At 41.5% G+C, this 25,938-nt stretch overlaps 1 protein-coding gene and 1 non-coding gene across 2 annotated transcripts in view; one reads left to right on the top strand and one right to left on the bottom strand.

Moving 5' to 3' along the window:
* The first annotated feature begins 269 nt into the window (after window positions 1-269).
* LOC126013089 (U6 spliceosomal RNA) lies at window positions 270-373 on the top strand. The gene has a single exon (XR_007497422.1). It is a non-coding gene; the product is annotated as a U6 spliceosomal RNA (small nuclear RNA).
* Window positions 374-1,382: 1,009 nt separating this feature from the next.
* Window positions 1,383-25,938, bottom strand: part of AGBL4 (AGBL carboxypeptidase 4) — a 1,193,307-nt gene continuing 1,168,751 nt past the window's right edge. The window contains 2 exon segments of the mRNA XM_049775185.1: window positions 1,383-2,623; window positions 8,292-8,388. Of these exon segments, the coding sequence (XP_049631142.1) occupies window positions 2,503-2,623; window positions 8,292-8,388 (218 nt within the window). The 3' untranslated portion in view covers window positions 1,383-2,502.

The following is a 25,938-nucleotide window of genomic DNA, read 5'->3' as shown; positions in this document are numbered from 1 at the left end:
ACTTTGGTAACATAGAATAAGTTTTCTCCTTGGGGCTAGAGTGATAGTACAGTGGATAAGGCACACAGCCAACACAGGTAAAAACCCTGGCCCCACATATGATCCCCTGAGCCATGCTGAGAGCTGTCCCTGAGTGCAGAGACAGGAGTAAGCTCTGAGTACTGCCTGGTATGTCCCTCTTTCTCACAAACACACACAAGTGTGCACACACGTGCGCGCATGCACACACACACACACAATCACACAAGTGTTTGCTTCTTTTGGATAAAAAGCTTCAGCAGCACATATTACTAAAATTGGAACGATACAGAGAAGATTAGCATGGCCCCTGCATAAGGATGACACACAAATTTGTGAAGCATTCCGTATTTTTAAAAAATTAAAAAAAATTAAAAAAAGCTGTCTAGGGTGTCCCTTCCTCTTTTAAATGGTGGTGATCTTGCTTTCCCATTTTTTAAAATATTTTTGGGGGGGTTACACCCAGTGGCACTCAGGGGTTACTTCTGACTCTGCATTACTCCTAACAGGTTCAGGGGACCATATGGTATATCAGGGATCCAGCCCGAGTTGACCATGTGCAAGGCAAACATGGCCTTGCAAATACCTGTTGTGCTATTGCTCTACTATTGCTTTTCTACTCTTAATTGCTTAACTTCTCTTATCTTCCATCTCAAAGATAAACAGCTCCTCACTATTTTGTATTTGCTATGCTAGCTATATTCCAAAGGATTATAAGTCTGATTCAGTGAGTACTCTGGCTGACATTTTACACACCTAAATTCATCAAAACGATTGAATTACTGTAATGAGGCAAGCATTGCTATTTCCATTTTACAGGTAAGGAAACCAAGATTCAAAGAGGTTAAATAACTTGGCTAAAGTCATACAAACATGAAGAGACAGAATCGGGATTTTAATACAGAATCAGAGGCAATATTGCTTGGCTGCACGTTCTATCTCTTTAACTATAACCATATAATCTATGTATTGCCTGGTATTCAACTCATTGGTGCAGTTTTTAGCAAGAAGGCCTAAATAGGATCACATTATAAAAGTGTTAGTGATGTGATACAGGAAGAATAATTTTAGTCCATGATCTCTTTGATTTTGTGCAGTCTCCTTCTACTGGGGGCTCTCTCAAGTGATGCTGTTGATTCCAAGAGAATTGCCACACTATGTGTGCAGAATGAACAGTTGCAGTCAACTAAATTCTGCAGGAAGAAGATGGGAGCTGCTGAAAAGTCAAGTCTCCACTGTGTTTCCTTAACTTGGTGATTGAGTGCATGACCTCAAATTATGGGTGATGCCAAATTGGGGCTGATGGTTCTCGAGAAAGTGGGAGGGAGACACACAGGGAACAGTGCCAAGAATAGTCCAAGGAACAAGCTGCATAAACATTTTATTTGTGTTCCTCTGGGCAACAAGAACCCAGGGGAGTATATACAACAAGATATTTGTTGCCAACTAACATATGGTTCTTTGTTATCTTTTCCAAAAACCAATAAGCAAAGGGAGAATAAGATTTGCTCTCAATTTTTGCAACACACTTCAAAAATCACCAACCCAAAGAAAAGAATATGTAACTGGAGGTTTGTGCTAAAGGCCCTATCTCCCCTGAGTTCGCCTTCCTCTCCCTATCTCCTAATCCTCATTTCCGGAGGTCATTTTAATTAGCAGGCTGTCATGGTGACTCAGCCTTCTGCTAGGCAGGCAGGAAGGGAGCTGCCTCCCCAGACCCATTCATCATACAAAGGCACTTGTACTCTTCAGAAAAACGCACAATATTGTGCTTGCCCCACCCTGGGAATTGCTACTGTCTTGTTTATTTTATCACTCCCACCTGCCCTGCACTGCACTCTTTGTCTTTTGCACTTGCCTTAGCTGGCAATCAACCAGCCCTTCCTGATAGGTTAGCAATAACCACCTCTTCCGTGGTCAGGCAGTTTACAAATGCATTCACTGACCCTGTGTCTAGGACTACTGTGATTTCAAAAATTGTGTCCCCTTGGTCCCAATGTCTTTGAATTATACATACAGTTGTTGTTGCTTGGAATTAGCAAGTATGGCTGCAGCATTTCTACACTGCCAACAACCAACCAGAAGCTATTTAAAAGGTAACTTACTGGAATAACTATACGACTTAATAAGTTAAGGGGACTTTGAAAGCACTGACCTAAGATGTCAAACCTTTTAAAAGATTTCTCTCTTTCCAGTGAGAATCTCCATGTTGTGGGAAAAAGCATCTGTACCTGCCTGGCTTGAGTGTCTTATTTTGTTCGGGAGCCTTAAGCTGAAGTCTCACAATTGATTTTCTATTGGTAGAAGGAAAAAAGATCAATGGTGGAATTTTTCATTTTCCATTTATCTTTCACTAGCTTATTCATTATCCCAACAATTTTTATCTTGGAAACTAAAGAAGGGTGATTAAAATCACCCCACTCCACTCCAGCAGGAAATGCATGTTTTGCCTCCACAAGACTTTTCTGGACCAACCCCATGTCTTTAAAAAGAATTTGAAGGGTCTTTGTGGTTCACTGAATTCTTCTTGTCCCCTTTGCCATTGGGGCAGTTGCTGGCCGAGCCCCGTAGATGTGGGTGCTTGTAGGAAGGGGGTTTTTCTTTCCTGTAAAGGGGAAGATAACAGAAAGAGAGAAGAAAGACAGCACATATACACAATGTACCAAAACATCCTGTGTGCAGGTCTAGATTCCCTACTGACCTCTGACCTCCTAGGAACAAAGACTTCATTCATCCTCTGCTTCTTTAACCCAGGAATTCCATCCTGCTAACTCAATGAATAACTGTTAGGTCGACAGGGATGCATTGTGTTTTTCTGGTTCTGGAGACATACTAACTGCAGTTTTAGCACATGTACCTTTCTTTCCATATAGATCCTCACCCATTCAATATATTTCAAGATGGGATGAGAATCAACATATAGAAGAACTATGGCTTGGGAAGTCCTTCAGCATAAATCACAGTATGAACTCCACAGTCCTCAGTAAAGTCTCATGATGGCATTCAGGAATACGTCTGTTTTGCCCACAAGTCAGGAGGCTCTTAGTAAGCATACTTGAGGAGGGGGTCTCCTTTGTCTCTGTGTCCCAGCATTCAGCATAGAAATCAATATTGTTTAACATTTCTTTTCCAGGTGTTCACTGTTTGTTTTGTTCATACATTAGACTTATGCACAAGAACCAATTTTTTCTTTTTTTTTTTTAATTTGCTCTCATAAGATACTTACTGATAGCATTTGTTCATGCTTTAGGCTAAGGTTCACAGTGAAAAGTGAAGATTTTAGAAGCCAAAAGAACTGATCGAAAGCCCCAGACCAATTGGCAAAGAGAGATTTAACCTTGGGCAAGTTATTTACCTTCCAGGAGTTTTGTTTGCAAAATACGGGTGAAATAGCCCAATCTTGCTTGTGAGTTTAGATGAGAAAAGGGAATAAAAGCAACTCAGACACATTACTTCCATAGATGTGATGCTAGATGCCAGGCAGGAGCCTATATCTTAGAGGTGACATTCAAAAAAGCTACACAAAACAATAAGAACTGCAATACAGAGTGGACAACAATAAAGGTCATACCTGGGATCTCTGAGCTCTTGAAGTTAGGGAAGTGATTTGTGACCTTGGAGTTACCCATTTCCCTTTGCTGTTTGATGAAGCAATTAGGTAAAGCTGAAATGTGTGGCAGCACACCTAAGAATCATCTATGATAGATCTTAGGCATTGGGAAGCCTTGCTGCCTGAAATGTCACCCTTATGGAAAACAGAGCATAGCTGTCTAGCATGTGAGAGCTGCATCTAGATCTTAGGGCCCATCAAAAGCTTGGAATTCATGCTAAAATGTAGTTTAGACATTATATAACTTGTATCCTTTCCCTTCCTGGAGCTCCTATTTCTACATTTCTAAAAATATGTACCTTTAAAGAACTTACAGCTTTCCTGCCACATAGGTTTTGAGAAAAGGGAGATTGGAGAAGAGATTTGTGAATTTGGATGCCATTGAGAAATACAGTTCTCAACTCTAATGAGGCACAGAGGAAGTCAAGTGGGAAAGCTTTGGGGGGTGGAGGTGGGAATAAAAGAGGTTGCTTCCCTGGAGAGAAAGCACACCTTTGGTCACCAATGTGACAGCCAAAGTAGATGGCAGCCTGAGAGAAGGCATTCAGTGTAAGGAAGAGCTAGGTAAGTAACTGCCATGCTGTCTGGACACAGGCAGCAGGGATGGGGGGGGGGGGTCAGTGCTAGAGGCAACTGAAGACTTCTATTTTCCATGATCCCACACTACTCTCTCCCATTCATCTCTTGGGGGAAGTGCAGTCCCAGAAAACCAGCCACACTTCTCTGACTTTTTGTACCATGCTCCTCAGCACATTACTTTCTAGAGAGTTCTTGCCCTCAACTGCTTCTCTCAGGAGGCTGTGAATTTGAGGTTCTATTTTTCTCTGTAATTCCTGAAGGAAGCAAAGCACAGGCCTGGGATTAGAGAAGGTGCTTGAGAAGTCTTTGGAGAATAGATATGAACTTTTAGCCTTATCTTAATCTTTCTTGTTCTTAGTTTCTAGGCCTGAGTGTTCCCTTTGAATATAACTTTCTTGGTCTTTTCATACTTAGTCCTTTTATTTTCATGCTCTTAAATTCTATTTGTGTGTGTTTAGACCTGGCTCTTCCCAAGAGTTACTTCTAGGTCTTTACTCAGAAATTACTCCTGGCAGACTCAGGGAATCAAATGAGATGCTGGCTATGAAATTCAGGTCAATGCCCTACTGGCTATGATATCACTCCAGCCACTTTATGTGATTTATTTTTTCATAGAGGCCATAATCAGCAGCCCTCAGGGCCCCGAGTCTCTGGGGCCCCTAGAGCCATGGCTAGTAGTATTCAGGCATCTGTGGAGTACAGAGAATGAAACCTGAGCCTTGTACATGATGACCATGCATTCTACCCCACTGAGTTACCTCTCTGGCCTACATACCCTTTAAAAATAAATGACAACCCTACTTATTTCCCAAAGCCTTTTACAGGTCTCCTGTTAGCTGCCAAATACTTACTGGTTGGTGTGGAGAGTGTTTGATGAAGTCTCATTTTTGTCAACATAAAAAGGTTGAAGTAGATGGTTCCTAAGTGGCTTTGTCAGTTCTATTGTTTTAATTATATTTATGTTCTGGGCTAATTTGGGTTATTTTATGTTCTAGCTGCTGTGCCTGGCATTCAGGACACAGGAGTAACCAGAAGAGCTCCTGAAGGAGTCATATACTGGGTAGAAAATGCCAGCATGGAGCAATATCATGGCGACACACCCTGGGAAGTACCAGGTTAGAGGGACAAACAGGGCAGTCAAGAAGCCATCCGAGGGCAAGTTGCTTTCTGGGTGACCTGTGGCAATGCACCAAGGCCTGACATATATACTGGACATTGAGAAGAAGTAGATTCTCACCATGTCAACATGAAAAAGAAGAATATTCCAGGAAGTGGAGAAAGGATGAATAATGACATGGAGGCCTGAGAGAAGTTGGCTGCTCAGCTCCAAGCTCAGGTAGGAAGTGACTTCCAGTAGCAGGTGTGAAGGATACACACAACAGGAAGGGCTGTGCAAGAGACTGAGCATGAAGTTCTAAGTGTAGGTCAAGACCTCAGAGAGCAGCAGTAGGAAATGAAAGGTTTTATAAAAAGACATAGTTGAATTCTATCTGAGCATTTCTACTCCTTATTCTGGAGCTCTGTTGTTGTGTGTGGCTTATACCTTTCTTCTCCATACCTCTGATCTCCTGAGGTGCACATGGTGGCCCCAGAGCATGAAGTAACTGTGATTCTCAGACCACTTAAACACACACACAAAAATAAAAAACACCACGGTGCCAGTCCCATAATCCTCTGCTCTGTCTCTCCTCTGAGGCTCCCAATATTTCCCTGTTGCTTCCTAACTATGCACAAGATGAGCAATAAGAGCTTTTATTCTCGTGACTAATCATTCTGTCAGCTGTGATTATCAATACCTTGTCCCTGAGCCTGTGCTCTCAACCCACATTGCTGCCCTTCCTTGGGACCTGCTCTGAAAGGGGGTTCAGTACATAGAGTGCCAACAGGTTTCTGTCACTATGTGGGTGGAAACTGACATATTATAATTATCCACAGAAATGAGAGAAAACAAGGATACGTTTTAAGTCAAAATATATATAATTTTCTTTTAAAACCAGAACTGTGCTTTCACTTTGCTCTTTGATGTCTGGGTGGAAAACAATCCAAAAATACAATGTATTTGATAAAGTGCGCTGTCAGAGCCTTGCATCCATCTATCAAGCAATTGAGGAAAAAAAAGCTGGTTTTCTTTTCTTCCAATGGCAAGCTGAGTGGCATGTCTGGTCTGAGGAGGGCAGGATTCTCTTCCCAGAGATGGCCAGGGAGTAATGGTGGTTTTTTTCAAATTTAAAGACAGGTATAGTTACCTCAAATTCTTAGACTGTGAATTTAAGAGGCTCACTATGAGCTAGCCATGTCTGTTCTTACAAAGATTCAAAAAAAAAGCTTCTATAAAGCATTGAAATCTGGTGCAGGAAACTTTCTTGTATCCTTTAGACACAGCTTTCAAGGGCTCCATTCAGTCTCCCCAAAATTCCTCACTAGCTGATGAACACACCAGGTGGGCTGTGAAGACTGAGCTCTAACCAAACTTTCCGCTCCCTGGATCTTAGCTCCTACCACACTTTAAGGAGAGGAGGTCTACATGGTACTATAGTCCCCCCTCAGTGGCAATTCCATTTTACTGGTCTGTGAAGAGTGATACAGGCCAAAAAAAAAAAGTGGTCAGGGATCAAAATTTCATTCAGAATTATAGAAGACCTGAAAGAGACAATTCTCAAATTAACCTATAAATGAGATTCTCAGAAATCTTTTGAGTATGATGAAGCTTTACATTTTTAAAGAACTCGAACCAATCAAGAGTGACTTCTAAGAATTAACTGAGCATTTTCTCCAGAGGGGAGTGCCTCAAAGGCATGGGTCACAGCTTCATCATGTAAAATTTCTTCACCCCCTACTTCCTGAGCTTGATATAAAACACTGTTGTACTGGAGCGAATGAGGAATGTATGCACATATGCCTTGCAGGACATCAACACAGCCTGACACAAAGAGGAGATGGAGAGAGCCTCTGAAAAGAGCAGGTAGCCCAGGAGTACAAGTGACACAGTGACCCAGAATGGTAGGTGACAAAAAATGGGTATGAGTTAAGTACCACTGTCGCATAGACACTGCATGTAGCTAAGGCTCAGAGACAAAACAAAACAAAACAAAACAAAACAAAAACACACACACAAAAAAAAAAACAAAAAGAAAAACAAAAAACAACTCTTTGTTTGATGAGTATGGACTCTAGGACAACCCCATCCTACAGAGTCCGGGGCTTTCTCTATGCTTATATACGTTGATAGAAAGTTGGAAACATAAATCTTGAAACCATAAGAGATGGAAACATATCACTGAGCACTGACTAGTTTCCAGATACTCTAGATAGTCATGTATTTTATATTTAATGTTCTTTGGGAGGTGATTGTCTCAATCCTAAAAAAGGCAGATTGAAAATGGTTTTAAGAGGCCAAGAAAGTTAACTAAGTTGTCATAGTTAGTATGAGCCCGAGACAGAACTTGAACAAGCACTGAGAATTAGCATGGTTTCTCTCTAGAGGCAAAGCTTAACTGACTTCAGTCTAAACTTGAAATATCAAAAACCCAAAATCAAACCCTGCCTCTTCCTAAATGCTGATGTCAGGCCCTTCTCTTTTCCTTTCTGAGCCACCATTTCCTGATTTGTAATGCAAAGGCTATCATCTCTATGAGTAATATATTAGATCATGTGCACGAAGTAATTGGCTCGATAAATAACTAATGAACATTGTTGAAGAGTCTAATTGGATAGAAAGGAAGGTCTTTCAGTACAAAGGCTCTCAGAAAATAAAACACCACAAGGGCAAGGTCAGATGAAAGAGTGGTATGGCAGGGTAATCACTGGGCACTGGGTCTTTGTAGGGAAAAGTAAATGAGCCTAGAGCTAGGGCAAGCCAGCACATTCATTGCAAAATGCCCACAGGGCTCAGCTCCAGGAGTAATGGCACCTTCAGCATATGGGGCCCTGGCACAGTTTTCTGAAAAGAGATTCATTTCCTGAACTTCTCTCCTCATGAAACTAGTTATGAAACTCAGACTGAAGTGCTACCTACTGTGCTGAGGTACCTCATGATGTAGGTTAAGTAGGACTTTAGCCCCTATTTCTCTGTTTTGCCACTTACCGCAGCCTTGGCATGGGAATCGCCACTTTCTCCACCATGGGATTCAGTCGGTAATAATCCAAAAATGTTCTTGCCACATTTCGTCCAAGCTTCATATCTGTAAGTGTGTATGTTAAGGAACAACTTTGAAAAGAGTATGAGACAACGAGCAGAGGATTTGTCATAAATACGACAACAGTAATTAAAATAGTAATACTACTCACTGCTGAACTATCTGTAGGCACTGCCTTCCATGAACTTCAGACAACCTTAGCAGTATTATTATTTTCTTCCACTTACAGATTACAAAACCAGTGTACAGAGTGATTAAAGCATTTGCTCAAAGCCAAAGAATCAGAAGAGAAGGAGCCAGAATCCACTTATAGGTAGTGAGAGCTCATAGGTCACAGCTTTTAGGACACACTTTATCCCTTTGGAACTCACTGGACTTCCATGGTCTGAAGTCACACAGTCCCAGATGTAGGCAGCTCAGGGCCTTTTTGAAGCTGTAGAATCAGTTATCCACTTTGGTCACGTCCAGAAAAAGGACTCATCCTAAGTATTGTCCCCATTCTACCATTAAATATAACCTATTAAATTCTCTGGAGAACAGAAAGAGCTAATTCTTCATATTGCTCATGAGCACTTTAAGAGAATTATAACAAGCAACTATTCAATAGCACAAGTCTTATCTACTCCATGCATGATTATTTCTTCCCTCTAGATGAGGGGTCTCAAACTCAATTTACCTGGGGGCCGCAGGAGGCAAAGTCGGGGTAAGGCAGGGCTGCATAAGGGATTTCGCTTACCGAATATTCGCAATAAAAAATCACATTAATAAGAAAAAAATCGCAAAAAATCGCATTAAACATTTGCATACCCCAAACGGAACTGCTCGGGATATGTGAATGTTTAATGCAATTTTTTTTCTTACTAATGCGATTTTTATTGTGATTGTTCGGTAAGCAAATAATCGCGAATACTGTGATATTTGAAGGCCGGCCGCGGGCCACAAAATGTTGTTCAGAGGGCCCTGAGTTTGAGACCCCTGCTCTAGACCTTTTCACCAAAAAGCCCTTGCCACGCTTCCAGGCTTTCTGAAGTGACTGCATTTAGAGAAGTTATCACTGTTCTTAGAGCCCTCATCTCTGAACATCGTGCTGTCACCAACTCTTTACGCATATTAACAATCTATTTTTTGAATTTGCTCCCTTCTCTCCAATCTCTTGCTGTCATTATATGAAAGTCCAGCACCCTCTTTACCCTGCATTATGGTTATCCAGTTCTAAAGTGTCTTTCTACCATAGGACAGCCTATCTCTACACCAGTTACTACAAGCTAGCCAAGGGGATTATTCTATAATGCAGATATGATCGTGCCACTCCATTGAATAAGAATTCTCAGTGGTTGCCAGCTGCCTTTATACTTAAAAGTTTGAAAAAGCTGACCAGTTCAATTATAGAGAGGACTGATTACTTGTTCAACATAATGCCTAATGCCTATATCTCTCATTTCTTACCTTGCCCATCACAACCCAGAAAAACTAAGTCTGTCTCCAGGCCTTTGCCCAGACCATTCCAGTGTCCCAGATCACATTTTCTTTCTCTTGGGTTTCCAGAGTCAATCCCTCAGCCTTTAGACAACTTAGTATCATTTTTACAGTCCTGGAGTCTTTGCCACCATTCTAGTCTAGGTCAAGGTCATAGAGATGATAAAGTGAGGAAATTCTTACCTCTTTCTCTAAGGAATTGCCAGATTGGGAAAGAATATGATTCAGGACATGAAAACTAAAAACTAGCATTTATGGAGCATCCACTGTGTCTTTTGCACCATGCTAGGTATCGTGCTTACAAGTGCAATTTAATCTTCACAAGTGCCCAGGGAAAAAGACATTTTATTTTCTCTTTGCTCAAGAACTTGTCTAAAGTCACATAACAGCAATGACAGAGTCAGGACTGCAATTCAGGAATGTCTGCCTCCAAACCCTGAGCTTCTAGCCCCCTGGGCTGTTTCCCAACTTGAAGACACCTTTCCTGTCATAGCCTGAGTCATCCCAGGCCAGAGCCTTGTGGGAGAAGGAAAAACACCAGATGACTTGTTTATGACAATGACAAGTGCCGCAGACTCACTGTGCTCTGGGCCTGCCACCTGCTTTCTTCTTCTGAATAGGACTGACCTTCACTGTTCCCTTCCTTGGGAACTCCGCAAGTTGGCATTGGCCATGGTTTGTCTGGCCAGCAGACCTGGGAGACTGTCTCGCTGCCAGAGTTTGCAGAGGCAGCTGGCTGAGTTAGCCGAGCCAGGCTCTAGTCCACTTCAGAACAGATCCCAGTTTGTGTGCCAATGGTAAGAGTCACAAGTGTGCCTGGGGCTGAGGGAAGACTGGAAGGAGAGGTCCCTCAGGGCCTGGTTATAAACTGCACCAGAAGGCTTGGAACCTGCTGTATCTAAGCCAAATCTGGCTTTGCCATGGGCTGGAAATAGCAGGTTGGAAATAACCAATGCACTTACATACTAGTTTGGGCTGTGACCTTGTGGCCTACGTACTTATTATTGAGTCAAGGTGGACTTGTGATTCACTTATAGTCAAAAGAAGGATGGCTAATAAAAGTGGCAGGGACGATTTTGTGGAAAGGTCAGAAAGAGTGAAGCAGCTTGCAGTCTTCATGCTGTGGAATCTTTGAACTGAAGGTACTGAATTTCCTTGCAAGCAGTTGAATTGAACTGGGATTATCTTGCTGTGAGAGAAAGGCCAGATTAGCTCTTGTGAGACCCTAGAGGAGGAAAGGCAACAGAGACACAGAGAATGCAGGGAGAAAGAATGAGTATAAGGGAAGGAGGGGGAGACACAGAGGGAGAGGAGGATGGGGAAGAGAAAGAGAGAGAGTGAGAGAGTCTTACTATTACTCTACAGTGATACTCATTCTCTACAACTGCATCAGAATTTCCTCACTGGACAACCTGTGTAGTTCTCCCCAGATTTCTCACATAAGAGAAAACACAAAAGAATAACTATTGCTTTCCACACTAATATTGGAGTATTTATCCCTAAGCACAAGAGGAAGATTACTGGAACTCTGTAAGACCTTGTATCTTTCCAGCACCCTGCACCTCCCTTTCTCACTGTTAATACAAAGGTGATACCTGCATCACAGTGCTGGTAGGGAAACAAGTGATCGAACTAAGTAACATAAGAGTACTGGGGCTGGAGAGATAGCAGAGAGGTTAAGACACTAGCCCTGCATGCTGGTTTGATTCCCAGCACCACTGAATACAATCAGGAATGATCCTTGAGCCAAGAGTAGGACCTGAGTCCCACTGAGTGATTGTCACATCCATCCCTCTGTCCATAAGAATTAACATAGGGGTACTATCTGCATACATGAATGAAAGAGGGAGGCTGAATTTGTGACCCTCTTTTTCCAGTCTGTAGGGACTGATCGACTTGAAACAACCCTAGAAGATATTCTCATCAACAATGACCTTTCAGATATAGAAGGAAAGAAACTAGCTTGTCCCAGTCAAACAACCCACTGAGTCTTGTGGATAGTTTGTACAAGATCTGTTTAAAATGCAATGCTTTAAAGGAGAGTATTCTGGGACAAACTTCTTTCCCCATCCTTCTCCAACCATGTTACAATTTCCTCAAACTCTGAGAACTTCTGGCCTTCTCACTTAAGATGATTTACTGTGATGGCTCTGAGTCAAGATATGGAACGTGGCAGGGGAAGGAAAGAGTGAACATTTTCAATTAAAAAAAGCTGTCTTTGAACAAAGATTTAAGATCCAGGCAAGGAGAAGGAGAAGGCAATAACTCAGGGAACAATTTTTTCCCAATATATTATAGATATGAGAAGGGGAAAATTGGGGTGAAAACTCCCAATTATTCATTGCCAAAAAAATTTTGGGATGATCTGTATGTTGAAAATGTCACCCTAAGATACTTTGGTAGCTTAGTGAAGTATTTCTTTCAAAGTATCCTCAAATACAGTAAAGCTGGAGGGTCCATTTCTAGTGGATATGGAGAACTGCCCAGAATTGTCTTGAAGCAAAGGCAGGTTATCAGTAGCTTCCACTTTCTCTGAATGTTACAGAGGAACATTCAGTGGGCAATAAGGGTTTGCACAAATTTTCCATTTACTCTTATTCATATATTCAAATGTTTTTGACTACTCCAAAATATAAATCACTACCAAAAATGACAGGAATTGGAAGTGGAAAGGAGATGAATACAGTTTGCAATCTAAGGAGGAAACTCTTTTCTAATTAACTGCACTACCACTCAGGTGTCTGCACTGTCACCTTCACATAAACAACGTATTATTTAGATTTTAGAACTTACGGTGTGTGTGCAGGACAGTGTATTTGCTATTACCTGGCTCACCACAACCTTAAAAGGCCAAAATATTATTTTGCTTGAACATATGTGATATTCACATATGTGATACTCACATATATGATACTCTAGTGACCACCAAGGTTTCAGTTAGTACTTGCATTTTGGCCTAGATTTCATCTCAGGATCTAACTGCTCTGGGTATAATGTATGATCTTTCAGTCTTGGAAACTATGGTGGTAATGAAGTTGTCATAATTTTGTTCATCAAAACCATAAAAATACCACTATTGTCACCATGCTACCTAAATCATAATAATAAAAATTATTTTTTAAAAAAGAATGTATGATCTCAAGTCCTTTCCAGTGCCAATGCAATATATTGAAGTAATGTGATCATCTTATGAAAAATCCTATCTCCTTTCACTAAGCAAAACTGATTATTATAGGTACTTGGGTTATACAGTGAAAAAGCAATAAAGATTCTTGTCTTAATGGAGTTTATAATTTAACTATGACATACAAAATATCCATATAAAACATTTGTAAATTTTAGAGGATGTCAGAAAGTGATAAGTGGCCTGAAGTAAGATAAGTATGGTAAAAGGAGTGCTTCATGTGGCACAGTACAGAGTAGACTGGAGGATTAAGAAAAGTGGTCAGAGGAAGCCTTATTGAAGAGGTGAAGGTGGCCTAACTCCCTGGACAGGGAGAAGGAACTGGACAGTAGCAAGGATAAGGGAATTCTGCCCATCTGAAATACAAGTCCTCACCAGTCATTTGGGAAGTGGGTCCTTACTAAGTACAGCTTAGTCCCACTAAAATAGTGATGTGCCTGCTTTAGGGTTGGATCTTCTTGGTGGGAGTCAGCCATCCCTCTGACCAGGAACATAGTAGTTTCTAGATTGAACTCTTGCCAGTGGTTCCAGAGCTGTTATATCACACACAGACCCTCTATGTGTATATGATCTCTCTTCCCTGCCCCACTCTTTCTTCCATAGAGTCACCAAACTTCTTACTCCCTGCAGCTCTTCCAGAACCACCAGCAAGCTCACCAACACTAAAGGAAGCTGAGGTCTAACCTGCTATTCAGCTTCCATATTGCCCTTCACTCTTCCCACAGTTGATGTAGAAGACAGGTTGTATCACGCTTCCCATTTAGCAGAGGAGAAATCAGTGGCTGGTTCAATGAGGCACATCAGTACTTGGCACAATGAAGATTGAAGTTCATTCATTCATTAATACATGCAGGTATTTATTAAATGCCTTTTGGAAGTCAGACATTATTCTATGAACTAGACATCATCTAGAGACAATGATGGGAAAAATATATAATCTTCCTCAACAAGGTCTTTACCTTACCATAATTCTGCCTCCAAATAGGAAAGTTTAACTCCTACCTGCTCCTGTTTGGAAACCCCCACCTAGAACTCTTTCTTGGCTAGCACGCCTACCCCTGCCAGCAACAGATGATCATCATTAAAGTGGAAATATTAATTTTGCAGAGGGGTAGACCAAGAAAAAGTGATTTCTCTTTGGTAGGGCTGACAGCCCTGTTGGAATATTAAGAGGCACCTGTCTGGGAGTTGCTAGGTTAAGCCAGAAGAACAATGCCACAATGAAACATCTTTTGTCTCTGCCTCCCTCTCCCGTCCTCCCACAGTGTCGGACAGGTGCATGACTAAACAGATGAATCCTCTGCTAACGTGCGTGTGGAGACTGCAGATGTAATTGTAGATTCCTGTCCCATTGTAGGCACATCCCAAGTGTGTCCCACCCCAACCCCCCCATTGCAGGTAAAGGGGCCTGTGAGTGAAAGAGAGGCAGGAGAGCCAGCAGGATGAGGGACAAGACAAAGAGAATCATGCAGAGCGGCAGAGATCAATGGAAAGAGGAAAGCACACAGGCAGGAAGGCATAAAGAGAAAGTATTAGGATGGAGCAGAGTGATGAAGAGAGAGGGTCTACTGAGAGACACCAACTGGAAACCTGAAAAGAAATGCAGTGAGTGATAGAAAAATATGAAGTGAGTGATCAAGGAAAAGAATCAATGAGTGAGAGAAGAGCAATGTAGACAACAGTGGGGGATAAGAGAAGAGAAAGGTGGCAGAGTCAGAGATGAAGGAAAAGATTAAATATAGGCAGAAGAGAATATAATGTATAATATATATCAAGATGAGAGAGATATCAAGAGAAACAGGGAGGAAGGCAGAGCGGGACTTAGAAAGAAGAGAAAGACAGAGGGACTAGAAACGAGATTTCCTGTCTGATATGTAGAATGTAATTCAGATGCAGAGGCATTTTCCAGCAAGATTTGTAAATGGGAAGATAATTCAGACCATTAAGGAATAACTTAATATTTGTGACACACGTCCTATTGCCACTGAGTAAACTTGGTGGGTTTTGGAGACAGGTGTATTCCCTCACTGTTTTTAAAAGCCAGAAATCTAAATGGTACAAATCATGGGATTTCTATGGTTTAAATCATGGGATTTTCATGGGATTTTCAAGTCTGTATTCTGGGGCTTAAAAGGACAAAGCCTTTCTGTGTCTTCTAGTTCCTGGAGACTGCCCATATTTCTTGTCTTGTGGGCATACCACTTCAGTCTATGCTTCTTTGTTCACACTGTCTTTACTTTTGTCTGCTGCAGCTCCCTGCATCTTCTTCTTCCAGGGACACTTGTGGTTGCTTAAAGGATCCTCCAAAATGATCCAATATAGATTATTACCTAAATATACTTAAGAAAAAACTTCTGCTAAGATTTTGTTTGCATGCAAGATTACATCTATAGATTTTAGGGAAAAAACAGAGAGTACATCTGTTTTTTCAAGCCCCAGGAACTGCAGGAGTATGATAAACAGGGTTCTGATTTGCACCCTACTTTTTGCTCAACCTAAACTGTCCAATTGATCCTCGACATTACTTGGAAATAAATATGCTTGATGACTCCCACCTAAGCCAAGGTGGATTTCTTGGGATATGCACCCAGATAAGTCTACCTCAAGAGTTCTTGTGATGTATATGATTTGCTTCTTCTGCTTTAAGCTAATTTCACTTTATATTTCACCACGTGAGCACCTCATAAACATGACCACTACTCTCACTACTATTCCTTTGACTCAGACCCTTAGCTCTCACCTGAATGAACCATTGTTTCCACCTCCTAATTTCTCTTCTTGACTTCAGTTTCTCCTCCATAATGCCTGAATTCTTTCATATTTGCTAACCTGATCATCTGTTCCTGATTACCATCCTCTACTCTAATGCATCTCTTTGGAACATGGAACTTCCACATTCCAGAAAAGTGTGAGTTGCTCTTGGTTCCTGTATATTTCTTTTAGTTGTGTGTCTTTTAGTTCTTTTCAGTTGTGACATAACCTTCTCTGAACCTCATTGTTCTCTTCTTTGAAGTGGATAATCCTACCTCTTGAGATTATGGTGTTGGTCAAAAATTAAATATTCAGGGGCTGGAATGATGGTGCAGTGGTAGGGCGTTTGCCTTGCACTTGGCTGACCCAGTATGGACCACAGTTCAATTCCCTGGTGTTCCATATGGTCTCCAAAGCCAGGAGTAATTTCTGAGTGCATAGCCAAGAGTAATCCCTGAGTGTCACCGGCTGTGGCCCAAAAATCCAAAATAAATAAATATTCAAAGCTCCCAGGAAAATGTTGGTATATAGCAGCTCTTGTTATTATAATTATTATTTATTAAGCTGTCATTTCAAGGAAAGCATGAGTGCTTCAAAAACAAGTATGTATCATGTTCAAATTTGCTTTCAAAGCCATTTAGCATGTTAGGCCATTTCACCAGAGGCAGAGGGAAGACAAGCTAAAAAAAATAAGGGAGAAAGGATAAAAAGAGGTACAGAGTAGAAGGGGAAAAATGAATAAATTATTTTAGATATTCATATTTTCTGAATGTTCAGAGATTAAACCTGGTAGGCTCCTTGAAGACTATGTGTCCAGTTTCCTCTGACAAAACTGACTGGATGTTGACCTGGATCATGTCTGGTTCTAAGGCTCACTTTCTTTGTTCTACCTTATGTACTAGAGCAGGGAAGCTACTTTCTGAGCATAAAAACACAGGTCGGGCTATTCAGACATGAAGATGGTGCTGGCACTTTGGTGGGCTGTTTGGGAGAGAAACAAGGTGAAAAGCTGGCTAGGCCTGAACAGATAGCGATTTGACCCCACTTATCAAATGCCTATTGAGTGGAATGACTGTGTAGTACTTTAGGTCACAGATGTCTTTAGAAGGGATGTTATCCTTCATTCCTTACTTGTTCTTTATCCATTAAAATGACACTTATTATGCACTTCTATGCTTTGTGTTATGTAATAGGTTTAAGGTGAAATAATAATTTAAGGTGATCTAAGGTGAAATAAGAGTAGGCCTGGGCCTACTCTCAGGTACTGTAGAATTCAGGATTGAATAGTTCTAGGTCATAGGAAGCTGTGTTGTGCATTGTTGTGTGATATTCAACGGCATCCCTGGGCTCTTGAATAGAGGCCAGGAGAGTCCCTACTCTATTGTGGCAACCAAACACATTTAGATAACAATAAGAAATGGGATGAAGTGTAGAATCACCTTTGGCTGAAATCAGGGGTGAAATCAACAATGAAATCACCCCTCCTGAAAAGTCTAGGAGTTGTTGATATGTTGTGACACAGTTAATGAAAATAGGTATTTGGGCAGGAGGTTGATGGCTACAGTTTGAATAGGGGTTGGCTTCTTGATGTGGAGAAAATGATCCGTGAATAGCACCCATAAGAAGGGTTGAAGGGAAAGGAAGCTAAATGAACTTCATGTGGGAAGGGGAGCATCTAACCTCTCTCTCTTTTCCAGTCTAGCACTGGGGCCTCCCTCAGCACACCTTGGCTTCAGAATCCTTACCTTTCCCTATTTGCCTAGGATGGCTGGGATTCATACCTATCTCAGACTCAAGTCTCACCTCAAGGAAATTCAGCTTTGACTTCAGCTCATTTTGTGGCCCTCATGTCCCTGTCTCTGCCTCTCCAGCTATGGGTAATTTCCCCTTGGTGCCTCCTTCCCACTAAGGGTACTTTGGCTCTGGAAATTGGATCTTCCAGTCTTTGATGCCGGCCCAGCTGAGGTTTGGTGGTGTCTTGGCTCTGTGTCTCTGAGAAATGCTCATGTATTTTTCAGAAAAGTAAATTTATACATAATAAAAACAAGGGCTAAGACAAAAGCAAATATTTGTGAAGAAGCATCTTGGCAGAAGTTGGAATGGAAGAGGGAAGAGTGGTATAAAAAACAGGTAACACTCAGACAGGTTTTTTATGTTGCAAGCACTATCCTGATATTGATGGGGAGACCCTGAGGCTGGAATCAGTTTTCCTGTATGTGAGACTGGGGGCCAAGGCTGATGTTCTGAAACCTTTCAACATTGATGTTCTCTTGCCTCTATATTACCATGAGGGAGATCCTTATTCTTCTCATAATAAAAGGTCAAATTTTATACGGAAGGTGATTTTCTCTGGGATGGGGGAGAGAATGTTTTTTACTTTCTATAATTTTCAAAGTTATCTGTGCCTTCCAAAATGTTAAGAATCTCTGCTCAAGATCTGTGCTGGTGATATTTGAGTTTATCTATGCCGCCCAGGTATTATTCCTGTTTCTCATTTCCTGACTCATTCACTTTTTATATCCTGACTCCTGGGATTGGTGAGAGAGCAGCAGTGCCGGGGAGTGAAATCAAACTAGACTTGGAGTGGAACAAAAAACATCTAGAATCTTTCCAAGTGCCTCTGTATTAAAGATATTGCATTAAAACTTGAATAAGGTGGCCATGGTCTGTGGCAAAGCTCAAAAATATCATTCTTAGGAAGTGCTGAGGTCAGCGCCAGTCTCTGGTTGAGATCTGAGGCCATCTCTGACTAGAAAGCAAAGTGCCAGATGAAACTAACCCAAGATTTCAGAGACCCACTTGAAGGTCTTTTGAATGGATAGGATGTGGCTTCTCTGATCTTTAAAAGAAGCTTGTTTTCTCTTCCTGTGTCTTTCCTCTTTATTTTTCCTATTTGGGGGGGCGGGATTGGGGTCACACCCAGCAGTGCTCAGGGGTTACTCCTGGCTCTATGCTCAGAAATCACTCCTGGAAGGCTTGTGGGACCATATGGGATGCCGGGATTTGAACCACCATCTTTCTGCATGCAAGCCAAATGCCTTTCCTCTATGTTATCTATCTCTCTGGCCCCTATTTTTCATATTTTGATGCAGTTCCAGAGAGTAAAGTAATCAGCACTAGATTGAATCTAGAGACCTATATTTGAGTGTCCATTCCTACCAGCTTGCTTAGGAACCTTGGACTCATCACAGAGTCCTCCTGTGCCCCAGTTTTCTCATTAGTGTGATCAGGAAAATTAGGCTTACTGAAAAAATATCTCACCAAGGAATGGGTATTACTGCAATGACACTTCATTATAATGTCTCATTCTTGGACACCTTCTTGCACTTAGACTTCAGTTGAGGATATTCTTGTCCCACTTTAGGAAAATCATAAATGATCCCATACCTAGGAAGGATTTGATGTTGGGTTCCAATATTGAGATTCTCCCTGACACTAACACTTTATGATTTTTCTTTTTCAGTCTGGAGTAAAGTACTCTAGTACTTGCTATCTACTTGTAAGAATGTGGGAAGACTTCTTAGAGGAGGCAACATTAGATCTGGGTATGTTTTTGTCTATAAAAATGTATCTTTATTAATATTTTTATCATCATTGACAATCTATTGCATGCTTTTCTATGTGGTGAAATATAACAACACATGAAACACAAGCCTTCAATTCTCATAGTGTTCACAATGCAGCAGGAATTACAGTGGAAGGCAAGGTAATGGCAGGAAAGAGCATCCCCAGCACAGGTATGCAAATGTACTGAGATACTGCTATCTCTTCAAAGGCTCTGTGACATCTGTTGGCTGATCATATTCTAGAAGATGAAAAGGGAAGCAAGAAAAACACATGGAGGCAGGTCACCAGGGTCTTCTGTGATACAAAGGGCAAGAACTTGAAGTGACAGGTATTGAGGAGCTGTGGCAAGGTTTAAGAGAGGGAGAGAGAAAGCTAGATTTGACTTTAGGAAGACCTGTCTAAGAGAGGGAGAGAGCTACCATTCCATTCCAGAATGGTGAGCATATGAGAGGACAGACACTAAAGGAGAAAAAGAAGAAGGCATAGAATCAGAAATATGGTCAAGTAAAACTCATGAGTGACTTGGGGGTTGAATGTGTAGTCTTGCTAGAAGTAGCTGGACTAGAAAAAGCATCAAGGCTAGCATACATGGTTCCTATTTGGGGAACTCCCTGAGTGTATCAGCAGTGGTCCTAGAAAAGAAGTGTGAGTGCAGATTCTAGAAGTTGGAGCAATTCTATGTTCCCTTGGGTAGCTTCTATCACATTTCTTCCATGCAGTGTTGCCTGATATTGTATTATTGTACCATTGTGCCAAACAGTTCTGATAATTCTATAATAAAACGCCATCATGAGGTCATGTCTGTAGCAGGTACTGGTACCTAATATTCTTTGAAGGCATTTTGGTTTCATGTCAGGCAGAGCTGAAGTGATCCATTCACAGGATGGCTAAGAATCGGAATTTATTTGCCCCAAGATTAACTTATGGGTCTCAACTACAGAATTTTTTCTGGATCTTTTCCATTTTTCTCTGGATCTTTGCTTTCCCTTTTTCTCACTCTCCCACACCTCTGATGGGCCAGCTGGCCTGCTTGTCTGCCTCACTGCCTCCCTCCCTCTGACATACGCTAGTCAGGATCTGCTCAGCGTCAGGATGTAAACATGCCTGCTCCGCGTCTCACGCTATCCTGCTCTGTTTTAGTAACAAGACAAGTCATATTATATCTTGTGCTCTCATTTCTCCCTTGGGCAGCAAAATTTCTTCAATTATATGCTACATCATGCTCTTTCATGGCAGAGCTTTGACTGAACGGCTGCTCCAGACCCTCTCTTGCATGACCTCAGGGTAACTCTTACCAATTTTTATTTCTCAGTTTAATGACATTTTAGAAAAGCCTCCCCTGTCCTGGCCAAGTCACTGCTCACCAGAATATACCCTTCTGATACTTTCAGGCATTTTCAGGCATGCCTTCAGAGTCCTCTCATTGTTATTTCATTGATAACATTATATGTATACATATGTTCTACTCACTTTTATAAAATGTTGTCTCTTCTCTGGAACTATGAGATTACACCCTGGGGTTTTGTAGGAGTTTAATGAATATTTTCCTGCTGAAAGAGGCCAAGGAGACAAAGAGAAAAGGTGGTGGGGCAAAAGCTGGCTCCCTGTGTGTGACACCAGGCAGGGAAAATCCGCGAAAGTACACCGGCCCAGTGGGGCTCAGCTGTGAAAGACTGTGAGTGTGACCTGTCTATGTCTGTCTACTGTCCTCTTGCGTGAAACTCTTGCGAGTGGGGCAAAAAGAGGCTCAGAGGAGCACGGCCGCTCCGCTTCGCTACGCGGCCGTGCACTCTTTCTAAGGAAAGAACTCCATTGCAACAAGAAGGAAAAATCACACTAAGAACGGTGCTATATCACAGAAGCAAACATTTCTCTCTGGACTGTCTTCTCTGTTGCATGCTCGGGCCTAAGATTTGTCCCAGTGTGAGGCTTCATCCACGGAGGACTCCCCTCCCTTAGAGGCAAGTCAGCCCATCCAGAAAGGGAGGAGCCAGAGGAGTGTGCTGCCTACATCATATAGACAATGAATACCACTACAACACGTAGAAAAACCCACAATACAAGTGTGACAATGGGGAAACAACGCAGGCCAGCATCAGACATAGAGAATGAAGATGACAATTCTGAGGACCAGATAATGACTGAACAACTAATCAACCTCTCAGATAAGGACTTTAGACTAGCAATATGGAAGGTGCTCAACAGACTCCAAGAAACCATGGATCGAGTTGAACAGAACACTAATAAGAACCAAGAAAATATGAAGGCAGAAATGACAAAACTCCAAACTGAAATAACATGTCAACTAACAGGACTGAAAAAGTCAGTAAACGAAGTGAATGACAAAATGGATAAGCTCTGGGACAGGGTATCAGAAGCTGAGAATAGACTTGGTGCTGTGGAAGATGAGATACATAACAATTCCATACAGCAGGAGAGATTGGACAAAAAACTTAAAGCAAATGAGCAGACAATGGAAAAATTAGTCAAAGAATGGGAACAGACGAAAATAGAAGTCTATGATAAGATCAACAGAAACAACTTAAGAATCATTGGAGTCCCAGAGACCCAGGAAGAAAATTTCCAGGAAGAATCAATGGTCAAGAACATCATTAAAGAGAAACTTCCAGAGCTAAAGAATATATGTGATCAAATCCTGCATGCCCGAAGAGTACCAACCAAAAGAGACCCCAGAAAAACCACCCCAAGACACATCCTAGTCACAATGACAAATCCCACAGATAGAGACAGAATTCTGAAAACAGCAAGATCAAAAGGGGAAATCATGTTCAAGCAAGCTTCCCTGAGATTTACAGCAGACCTGTCACCAGGAACGCTCAATGCCAGAAAGCAGTGGTGGGATATTGTGACAAGACTGAATGAAATGAATGCTTCACCCAGAATACTATACCCAGCAAAACTCACTTTCCGGTTTGATGGAAGAATACATGGTTTCACAGACAAAAAACAGCTCAGAAACTTCACAGACACAAAACCAGTCTTAAGAGAAAAACTGAAAGACCTAATCTAAGACAAGACTACCCAAAAGACACACCAAATTTTGAAATAAAGATGGCGTTAAATCCCAGGACAATTCTTTCTCTCAACGTCAATGGACTAAATGCACCAGTTAAGAGACACAGAGTGGCTAAATGGATCAAAAAACTCAATCCAACCTTCTGCTGCCTACAAGAAACGCACCTGAATAGTCAGAACAAACATAGACTCAAAATAAAAGGCTGGAGAATATTTTCCTGCTAATGGTAGACATTAAGATAGAAATTTGACCTCTCCTTTCTGGACCAAGGTCATCTCTATACTTCTCTAGGGAAAGAAACAGAGGTTGCCAGCTTTTGATGGATGGGAGAAATGAAAGATGCTGAGTGCAGAAGGGTTGAGGGGACTGCTGACAGGAGGCTGAAGATTCAGGGGTGGGGGTGGGACTGGGGTGGGATATTAATCCTGTTCTTCCTCTGACATACCTTAGAAAAGAAAGAAAATTGAGATATAGGGAGTCTTAAAGTGTGGTTGTCTATTAGTGAAGGAGCCCCAATATTACCCATCTGAAAAGGATTTCCCCAAAGAAGTAAGTTTGAAGAGGAGCTCTTGCCTGGGTGCAGAGAGAAAAAAAATTTTTTTTTTTTTTTTTGGTTTTTGGATCACACTCGGCAGCGCGCTCTGGGGCTACTCCTGACTCTATGCTCAGAAATCGACTCTGGCAGGCTCAGGGACCATATGGGATGCCGGGGTTCGAACCATTGTCCTTCTGCATGCAAAGCAAACACCTTACTTACCTCCATGCTATCTCTCTGGCCCTGAGAAATCAGTTTTGTGGTAGAAACAATGACCCTCTAGACCTGGGGTTAAGAGACCAACTTCCTGTGATAACAAGGGAGCTCTATATGTAGGGTTAAGCCAATTGAGTCAAGAGCACCTCTTGAACAATAGACTGGCAGAATAATGTCCCATGTAGGCTGAACAGAGAATCCAGACCTGTGCTTTGAGAGGATAGAAAGGAGTGTGTGTAGCCAGTGGATGTTTTGGGATCAGACTTGAGCTGTCTCTTTTTAGATCAAGTTTGAGCCCACTGTAACCTTGATGCAGATTGCTCCCTGTTTCTCTCTTTCCCACTGTACAGTGAACTCCTAGAGGGCAGAACCTGCCAAGTCCCATCCTGCTTCCTATATAGCTCAATAGAAGACCTCTACAGATTATTTGTGGAATAGTGAATGAACAACCAACTTCGAACAGAGGTTTACTCTTCACTCTTACCTACCTTATCTGTAAGGTGGGTTTGACAGTAGATCTAACTCAAATACTAAGGTTGAATACATGATAAATATGCTAGTGTCTGGTACAAAGCCTAACCCAAACTAGATGCTCAGAAATAGGAGCTTGGAGGGATATGGGGTGCATTGGTAGTAGCAATGTTGCACTGATGAAGGGGGGGGTATTCTTTTTGTAACTAAAACCCAGCTACAAGTCATGTTTTTAATCGCGGTGTTTAAATAAAGATAAAAAAAAAAGAAATAGGAGATTGGTTCTCTTTTCACCCTACACTACATCTCCTAACTTCAAATGCTCCCCAACTTTTACTGATCATGTGTGTGTGTGTGTGTGTGTGTGTGTGTGTGTGTTGGAGAGAGGAGCTGAGTTTTCTCATGGTTCTGTACTTGGGGACAATAAGGGATGATGGGAGATTGAATCCATTTTGGCTGCATACAAGGTGAACATCCTACCTGCTGTATTATTGCTTTGGCTCCTGATCTTCATATTTCCTAGGGCATCAGTGACTCAAGAATCATAAAATAACTGAACCAAAGAGTACCCACAGTGGATATTTGTCTTCTCGTGCTTTTCTGCTCTTCATCTACACTCCTTTCACGACACTCCATTGTATTGATTCAATTCCCAATCTCCCTATGGCTCTGAAGGATAGGGCCTTGATTTTAGGAAGTACTAGAGTTAATCTTATATTGAGCATCAATTCTTGCCTGGTCCCTTAACCCCAGGTCTAGAGAGTAATATTTCCCTCCACAAAACCTATTTTTCTATGCACCTAGGCAAGAGATATAGCCTGTATAATTGGTTAGGAATTGCACAGAACTGGGAAGTATTAGTCCTGGGATTATGGGAAAAGACCCTTACTGTGGAAAGGGTGGGAAATGGCTAGGAGCTGCTGCTGGCCACTAGTTTCCATGAAGTACACAGCCTATCAAAAAGACCAAGCAGGAGATGATGTCTTCTCACATTGATTCCCTTCTTAGTATGTCAAATTTGATAAGCTAAATAATTTTTTATTCTTTTTCATTCTCATTGTGAGCTGCATTTTCTGTTCCTTATAAGCAAAGTAATTCTAATTACTCTCAGACATTGGAGTTTACTTCATCACATCTCCTAACTTTACAGATGAAGAGTTATTGGCAAGAGTACATAGTATTTATACACAGTTTTTCACATTTTTAGCTCTCTTTTAGGCTTACCAATGGTAAGAACAGGGACAAGTTGCCCTTCAGTCTGGGTAGGGCCATAAATTATTGATTTTGGTCACAGAATGCCTAATCTTTCTTCAACAGAGAGAATTTCTTAATTCCAGTCCTCAGGAACTTGTTTTGTTTTGCATTACAATGTTTTTATCCCCCCAAGCAGAACTGCTGATGACCATTCCTTCCCTTTCACACAGTGTAATCAGCAGCAATTAATTCTAATCACAAAGAGACAGCAAGAATGAACAGGGCATTAATTGGACGGAAGTAATCAAAATTTCCTTGAGCACACACAGTTGGTAGCAGGTGAAGACAAATGTGAGAGGGCACATGCTTGTCTGTGCATGCATGTGTGTGTGTGTGTGCGCACACATAAACGCACACACAAACACTTGTATTCACAAAGCATACTCCTACCTCTCCTCACCAGCATCAGCTCTCAACCAGAGCAGAAGAAAGTGGTCCAGAGTGAATATGCTTTCGGTCAGTATGGTTTAGACCAGCAACAAAAAATGTTAAGGATATCAGAGTCAAAAAATACTCTACTAACAAGTTGCTTAAAATTGGCCTCCTTTGGGTATAGCAGTACACACACCTACTTTAAAATGGTTTAGAAGATTTCATAAGATTATTACATGTAAATCAATCTTCACTGCTATGTAGCAGGAGCTCAGTACATACTAATTCCATATCAAGCACCTTCTATGACGGGTAGAGCATAAAGGACTAATGTGATTTAAATTTTAGAATCTTGAATGACCTGGATGCAGTTTAACTAAGTTGACAGCCTTCCTCAGATCTCACTTTACTCCCTCTAGTTCTACCTTTCCACTTACTTGAAACTCATACCTTTCAAATGTCACCCCTTCCCCCCTCACAATCACTTATGCATGCATTAAAGGGGCAGATTAGATTATCCTATCTCTATAAACACTGTTTAGATACAGCAATCACTCATTAATCTTTGTTCTGGGACTTTAAAACTCACTATTGATTTGTCTGAGCTGAGCTTCCTTCTTTGTATTTTAAAAAATAATGTCCCAAGTACCAATTAACCAAACTCTGGGCTTGGCTTCCTAAGAAAAGCTCCTGATGTCTTATAACTGATTGTAGGTCTCTCTATTTTTAAAA

The sequence above is a fragment of the Suncus etruscus genome, chromosome 6, assembly GCF_024139225.1.
Source record: "Suncus etruscus isolate mSunEtr1 chromosome 6, mSunEtr1.pri.cur, whole genome shotgun sequence".
Classification (NCBI taxonomy): domain Eukaryota; kingdom Metazoa; phylum Chordata; class Mammalia; order Eulipotyphla; family Soricidae; genus Suncus; species Suncus etruscus.
Note: the sequence above shows the minus strand (reverse complement) of the source record. Positions and strands in the feature narration are given on the sequence as shown.